Source organism: Somniosus microcephalus, chromosome 4 (assembly GCF_052327205.1).
Source record: "Somniosus microcephalus isolate GS21.2 chromosome 4, FLI_Smic_1.0, whole genome shotgun sequence".
NCBI classification, from domain to species: Eukaryota; Metazoa; Chordata; class Chondrichthyes; order Squaliformes; family Somniosidae; genus Somniosus; species Somniosus microcephalus.
Genome location: NC_140990.1, coordinates 44,780,255 through 44,788,054, shown reverse-complemented (window position 1 = coordinate 44,788,054; position 7,800 = coordinate 44,780,255). Strand labels below are relative to the sequence as shown.

Genomic DNA, 7,800 nt, shown 5'->3' with positions numbered 1-7,800 from the left:
GTGACACCAAATGAAAAGGGACGTGTCCAGCGACACTGGCATCGTCAATAGTTGTTTCTATAACTAACCCCTAATCTTAACCCATTAACATAACCATGAACCGCTAATCCTAAATACTATCCCCTAGTCCTAACCACAACCACAAACCCCTAAGTGTAACACCTGCCCTGAACCCCAAGACCCCGACCACGAACCCTAAATCATTCAGCGTCAATAGTCATTGTGATGTCAGCGATGATGCAGGTTGGTCGTGTTGTCAATAGTCATTGTGATGTCAGTGATGATGCAGGTTGGTCGTGTTGTCAATAGTCATTGTGATGTCAGTGATGATGCAGGTCGGCCGTGTTGTCAATATTCCGAACTGCGGGAAAAGGTCACCAAAGAAACCTTGAAACGAGCCTGCAGGGAGTGACTTTATTTGAAGAGTAAAGGTTACAGAGTAAAGCACGCAGATTGTCGTGGGAAGGAAGGGCTCCTCTTTTCCCCTCTTCTTGCAGTTTACCTCCTCACTGTGGAGGCCCAGAGATAATGTTTACAAGGTGTGTGCAGCAGAGAGTGTTGTGTGCTTGTGGTTTATCTAATAATCACTGAGGCAGCCAGTTGTGGTTGTAAACAGATCAGGACTACAGGAGGTCCAACAAGACAGGTGCATTCCTGACCAGAATGGTAAGTGGATCAGTCTCTGGCCCAGTCTGACTTTGTGTCCTTTCTGTTCGGACTCGTCCTTCTCATATTCAACACATATTCCAGGATATGATAGAAATGTTTAAAATGATGAAAGGTGGGATGGGGTAGATAGAAGCAGGTTGTTTCCAGTGGTTGAGGGCTCAAGACAAGGAGCCAGAGATACAAGATTAAATGTAGGAGATTTGGAACAATGATCGAGAGAACCTTCTTCACACAGAGAGTTGTGAGGCTGTGGAATTCACTTCCAGGGTCAGTGGTTGGGTAACAAGGTTCTGTGGTGACAAGTGATCCTCATGTTTTCATCCAGGACAGGCCTCGGCCCAGTCACTTGCTCCAAATGTTGATGCAATGGTTCAAGCTGAGAGGTGCCAGGGATCGGGAGCAGCAGCAGCTGTAAATAAAATCTAACTGTAAATAATCACCGATATAGTTTATCTTCATTCATTCCTATTTTAATCACTTTTGCTGAATGTGGCCCACAACAAGTGCCAGGATATCGGATCAGACCCACCATAGAAAATGAGTTTGACACCCGAGGTCGACAATGTCAACCGGATTCCCCTCATCCACCAACCTAGCAACTTCTTCACAAAACTCCAGCTAGTTTGTAGACGTGACCTTGTTTTCCGGAAGCCGTGTTGAGTCTCTCTAATGGCCCCTTCCCTTTCCCCGGTGATCATAAACAGCATCTCTCAGGATCCCTTCAAGCATTTTCCCTGTGATTGAGGTCGCACTGATGGGCCTGTAGTTCCCCGGCTCTGATCTCTCCCCGATTTGGAAAATGGGAGCGAGGTGAGCTACCTTCCAATCTCAGGGAACAATCCCTGACTCTATGGAGCTGTTGATGATATGGGCAAGGGGCTCACAGAGCACCGTCCCATCTCTTTAAACACCCTTCAGAAGGGTCAGTGGTGGAGTTCCGAAGTTGGAGTGATCCCAGAGTAACTGTCGGGATCGCACCCCCGTGGATGTTCCGGGTCATGTATTTTTATTTATCCTGGTGTCTAACACACACACACACACACACATCAATAAAACCGGGAATTCCTGGAAACACGCTGCAGGTTTATCTGGAGTTCAAATGCCTGTTGTATGATTGTACCAGCAGTTAACAGGCTCCTGTGAACTCCTCCCTCTGCTATTTTAATACAGACTTTAACCAACTTATTTTATTCGAGTTGATGCCTGCCTTAAAATGGTAGAATCAGGACTGTCAGATAAACACTTTAAACCTTCACAGAATAATTCCATATTTAGACTGGAAACTTAAACCTGCTGTTTGTCTTTCAGTCAGGAGCAGATCGCAGTTTGACACCAATCTCTGATTTGACAGCACGTTTCCAGCATTCACCGTTGTTCTTCCTGACTCTAAACACAGTTGTAAAGGAGCCTTCAGTTCCATGCCTAGGAGCTCTGGACCATGGAAGAGAGCGGCTGGGACACATTTCTTACATACCTCAAGATTAACCCGCATGGAGACTTTGCTGTCAGTGAAGAGAGACGAGAAAGACCAAAGTGCCGTTTGCCCCTCGCAGTGTGGCCCTGAAGGACTGTGTCCAGTGTTTGGTTCACTGCCACTTCTCTTCCAAGAATGCCCACCTTGAAGAAGTTCTGCTCTTCTCTTCGACGGGATTTCCGTTTGTCTCTTCAACCTTGTTCATCGTCATTGCTTTCAGTTTCCCTTCTCGTGTTTGATCAGGTATCTGCCAAGACTCGGTTTCACAGCCACATCATTTTCCTCAGTAACTGTCTCCGGTTCTGACTTATTCCATGTGGATTACAACTAAACTTCCACCCTTCGTGTTTCGGATCCACCCAGGGTTACAAATACCTCCAAGATATTCATCGTTCCTCGAACTACTGCTCTCGCTGCATCTTGAGATTCCACCCTCAACGCCATGCGGCGCCACATGAACACTCTCAACCTCTCTGTTCAGCAGCACCGGCGAACTCTATCTCAAAGCTGTCTGGGTCCACAGTTCCATTTTGTCCTTCTAATCATACGACGCTTCAACAAAAACTTTTTTTCTTCCTTTCTGATGTCAAGGATCGCAAGCTTCATCAACTCTTGGACACCAATGCCCCTCTGGAACCTTCTTCCCCTTCACTTTCCTCTGACCCCCTTCTCCCAATCTCACCCCCTGCCGTGTTTTCACTATCCCCTCTGACCTTCCCCGCTCTGACCCTGAACGATCAGTCCTCAGCAAAGGCCTGAGCTTCATCCCCTTACGCCCCCACCTCAATGAATTTCGAGCTCGGCACAATGTTGAACTCTTTTTCCACCGCCTTCGTCTCTGTGCCCACTTCTCTGGCCAGGAGTCTTCCCCCCGCACGGCTGACCCTTTCTCCCACTTTCAGAATTCTCGTTCTACCTGGACCCCTCCCTCTGGCCTCTTACCCTCTCTAGATCTTTTCATCGCTAACTGCCGCCGCGACATCGGCCGTCTCCATTTCTCTGCTCCCCTCACTCACTCCAACCTACCTCCCTCTGAACTTGCAGCACTCCATTCTCTCAGATCCAACCCCGACATTGTCATTAAACCTGCTGACAAGGGTGGTGCTGTTGTTGTTTGGCGAACCGACCTCTACCGTGCGGAAGCTGAACGGCAACTCTCCAACACCTCCTCCTACCTCCACCTGGACCATGACCACACTACCGAACATCAAGCCACCATTTCCAAGACTGTCACTGACCTCATCTCCTCTGGAGCTCTTCCCCCCACGGCCACCAACCTCATAGTTCCCCAACCCCGCACAGCCCACTTCTACCACCTTCCCACTGTCCAGGGCCCCAAACACCCCTTCCACGTGAAACAGCGATTTACTTGTACTTCTCGCAATCTAGTATACTGTATTCGCTGCTCATGATGTGGTCTCCTCTACATTGGGGAGACCAAACGCAGATTGAGTGACCGTTTTGCGGAACACCTCCATTCAGTCCGTAAGGGTGACCCCGAGCTTCCGGTCGCCTGTCATTATAATTCACCGCCCCATTTCCCCTCAGACCTCACCACACTCGGGCTCTTGCATTGTTCCACGGAAGCTCACCGTAAACTCGAGGAACAGCACCTCATCTTCCGATTAGGCACTTTACAGCCTTCCGGACTCAATATCGAGTTCAACAATTTCAGATCATAACCTCGGCCCCTATTACATTTTTACATATATTTTTAATCCACACCTTTGTTTTGGGTCTTCCGCCTTTTTCTCTCTCCCACATGGCAGCTGTCTCTCATTCTGCCAGCGCATCTCACACCTAATCTAGAGCCGTCTTTTGTCTCCACTAGTCCGATCACCATCTCGTCTCGTTTTGAATACCTCTTAATGTCTCTTCACTTCTCTTTTGTTCTTTCATCCCCATTTCCCAGCCCCCAAACTGGCCTTTTAATCGGTTTCATTTCCTGTGTTTTTTCAGTCCTGACGAAGGGTTTCGACCTGAAACATTGACTCTATTTCTCTCTCCACGGATGTTGCCTGGCCTGCTGAGTTTTTCCAGCATTTTCTGTTGTTTCTCCAGTCCCTTGTTCAGGGCCCGGGGCCAGGGGAGGCTGTGGGCCTTTATTCCCCTTATTGGACACAAGGCTCTTTGTCTCACAACACACTGGCTCAGGTTTTAATACAGACTTTTAAAATTCATCAATAAAAGCAGATAAACCTGGATGCTTCTGTCGAACAAACTTTTTAATATTTGGGAGTAAAAGTACAAGTTTTTTTCCCTCTGAGGAATTTATTATTAGTTTCAGGAAACAACAACAACCACTTGTATTTATAAAGCGCCTTTAATGTAGTAAAACGTCCCAAGGCTCTTCACAGGATCGTTATAAAACAAAATTTGACACCGAGCCACATAAGGAGATATTCGGGCAGACGACCAAAAGCTTGGTCAAAGAATTAGGTTTTAAGGAGCATCTTAAAGAAGGAGAGAGAGGTAGAGAGATGGAGAGGTTTAGGGAGGGAATTCCAGAGCTTAGGGCCCAGGCAACTGAAGGCACGGCCACCAATGGTGGAGTGATTAAAATCGGGGAGGCTCAAGAGGCCGGAATTAGAGGAGCGCAGATATCTCGGGGGGTTGTAGGGGCTGGAAGAGATTACAGAGACAGGGAGGGGCGAAGCCACGGAGGGATTTGAAAACAAGGGTGAGAATTTTAAGGATGAAACACTTGAGGAAAAGCAGGGAGTGGGGGGAGGGTCAAGCCCTTATGGGACAGGGTCGCTAATTCTGTTCTGCGACAGTTACTGGGACAGACTGTATCTCCCCCTCTCCTCCACACAGGGATTTGTGGTAGTTAAAGGGACAGCGATTCTCCTTGTTCTGTGAGATTGTAATTAAAGGGACACTACTCTCAGGTGGCTGCGAACTTTTAGTGTCGCCAGCCTTTCTAAAACATCTTCCTTTCTTTGAAGATCTGTGTGAACTCGCTGGTGGCTCAGCAGGTTGGATGAACTCTGAAACCTCTTGGCACAGTCAGAACATTTAAAGGGTCTCTCATCGGTTCTGGGGCAGGAGGGATCTGGTTAACAGTGATCACAATATCATTAGGTTTAAAGTAGTTATGGAAAGCGATGAAGAAAAATCAACGGTGAAAATACCCAGCTGGAAGAGAGCCAATTTCAGTGATTTGAGAAGGGATCGAGCACAGGTGGACTGGAAACAAAGATTGTCCAGGAAAAGAGTGAATGACCAATGGCAGGCCTTCAAGGCTGAGATAGTTCGGCTAAACATAGAAGATAGGAGCAGGAGTAGGCCATTCGGCCCCTCGAGCCTGCTCCGCCATTCAATGCGATCATGGCTGACCATCCAATTTCAGTACCCTCTCCCTGCTTTCTCCATATATCCCTTGATCCCTTTAGCCTTAAGAAATATATCTAACTCCTTCTTGAATATATTTAATGAATTGGCCTCAACTGCCTTCTGTGGTAAAGAATTCCACAGGTTCACCACTCTCTGGGTGAAGAAATTCCTCCTCATCTCTGTCCTAAATGGCTTACCCCTTATCCTTAGACTGTGACCCCTGGTTCTGGACTCCCCAACCATCGGGAACATCCGATGGTGTTCAATCCAAGCATATTCCCATAAGGAGGAAAGATGGGGCATCCAAAGATAGAGCTCCCTGGATGAGAAAGGATATTGCGGTTAGAATAAAACAGAAAAAGGTTTACGACAAATGTCAGGTACAGAATACAGTCAAAAACCAGGCAGAATACAGAGAGTGCGGGGGAAATTGAAACAGGATATAAGAAGGGCAAAGAGACAATATGAGAAAAGATTAGCGGGTAACATAAAAGAGAACCCAAAAATCTTCTATAAACATATGAAAAATAAAAGGATAGTTAAAGGAATGGTGGGGCCGATTAGGGACCAAATAGGAGCTCATCATACGGAGGCAGAGGGCGTGGCTGAGGTACTGAATGAGTACTTCGCATCTGTCTTCACAAAAGAAGAGGATGAAGTTAATGGCGCAGTAGAGGAGGGGGGAGTAGAGAAATTGGATAAAAATAAATAGAAAGGAGGTGCTAAATAGGTTGTCATCACTCGAAGTTAACAAGTCACCCGGTCCAGATGTGATGCATCCGAGGTTGCCGAGGGAAGCTAGGGTGGAGATAGCAGAAGCTCCGACCACAATCTTTCAATCTCCCTCAGATATATGGGAGTGGTGCCAGAAGACTGGAGGATTGCAAATGTTACACCCTGTTTAAAAAAGGGGAGAGGGATAAACCTGGTAACTACAGGCCAATCAGTCTAATGTCAGTGATGGGTGAACGACTAGAGACCATTGTCAAGGACAAAATTTATTCTCACTTGGAGAAGCATGGGTTAATAAGGGGCAGCCAGTATGGGTTTGTTAAAGGTAAATCGTGTCTGACTAACCTGATTGAGTTCTTTGATGAAGTAACAGAGGGTTGATGAAGGTAGTGCAGTAGATGTTGTATACATGGACTTTCTAAAGGCATTTGATAAAGTACACTGAAACGGTCTCTCATCTGTGTGAACAAGCTGGTGTCCCTTCAGATCCTGGGGGCTATTAAAGCTCTTCCCAGTCAGAACACTGAAATGGTCTCTCATCAGTGTGAACAAGCTGGTGTCCCTTCAGTTCCCCGGGGCTTTTAAAGCTCTTCCCACAGTTAGGACACTGAAATGGTCTCTCGTTAGTGTGAACTCGCTCGTGTTCCATCAGATCCCTGGTGCTTTTAAAGCTCTTCCCACAGTCAGAACATTTAAAGGGTCTCTCGTCAGTGTGAACTCACTGATGTGCCAGCAGGTTGGAGGGCTGAACGAATCCCTTCCCACACACGGAGCAGACGATCGGTCTCTCCCCAGTGTGTAGGTTTTGGTGTCTCTTCAGATCCCCGGGGCTTTTAAAGCTCTTCCCACAGTCAGAACATTTAAACGGCCTCTCATCAGTGTGAGCTCGCTGGTGTTGCTTCAGACCCCAGGGGCTTTTAAAGCTCTTCCCACAGTCAGAACACTGAAATGGTCTCTCATCAGTGTGAACTCGCTGGTGTTCCTTCAGATTCCCGGCGCTTTCAAAGCTCTTCCCACAGTTAGGACATTGAAATGGTCTCTCATCTGTGTGAACAAGCTGGTGTCCCTTCAGATCCTGGGGGCTTTTAAAGCTTTTCCCACAGTCATAACACTGAAATGGTCTCTCATCAGTGTGAACTCACTGGTGTGTTTGCAGGTGGGATGAACAAACAAATCCCTTTCCACACACGGAGCAGGTGAACGGACTGTCCCTGGTGCGACTGCGTTCTTGAACCTCCATTGCAGACGGGGAGCTGAATCCCTTCCCGCCGTCCCCACCTTTACCCGGTTTCTCCCCGGTGTGACGGTGCACGTGTCTCGCCAGGTCAGGCGATCGGCTGAATCCGCGTCCACACACCGAACACGTGTGCGGTTTGTCATCGCTGCGATCGCTGCTCTCTCCTTCCATGTGCAAAGGCCGATGATATTCAGGTCCTGATGAATCGAGCGACTCTGTCAGATCTTGAGGTGATGTTTGGTCTGAGCTTCCCGCCTGTAACTGATCCACTTCTATAACCCTGTAAATTGAGATCAGAAAAGGATCAGAGGCAAACTGTTGTTTAATTTTCCTCTTTCCGACCCTAGGGGCA

At 47.6% G+C, this 7,800-nt stretch overlaps 1 protein-coding gene across 1 annotated transcript; it reads right to left on the bottom strand.

Moving 5' to 3' along the window:
• Nucleotides 1–400: 400 nt before the first annotated feature.
• Nucleotides 401–7,451, bottom strand: LOC147118774 (uncharacterized). The gene is made up of 3 exons (XM_085983966.1): nt 7,379–7,451; nt 6,557–7,348; nt 401–1,078 (listed from the first exon to the last, which is right to left on the bottom strand). The coding sequence occupies exons 1-2, from the start codon at nt 7,449–7,451 to the stop codon at nt 6,930–6,932; spliced, it is 492 nt and encodes a 163-aa protein (XP_085840092.1). The 3' UTR covers nt 401–1,078; nt 6,557–6,929.
• Nucleotides 7,452–7,800: the final 349 nt, after the last annotated feature.

Coding starts and splice junctions, on each gene's coding strand:
- LOC147118774 (XM_085983966.1), bottom strand. CDS start 7,451: ATGGAGGTTCAAGAACGCAGTCGCACCAGGGACAGTCCGTTCACCTGC. Junction 7,349..7,378: donor GTGTGGAAAGGGATTTGTTT/GTTCATCCCACC, acceptor CACACCAGTGAG/TTCACACTGATGAGAGACCA.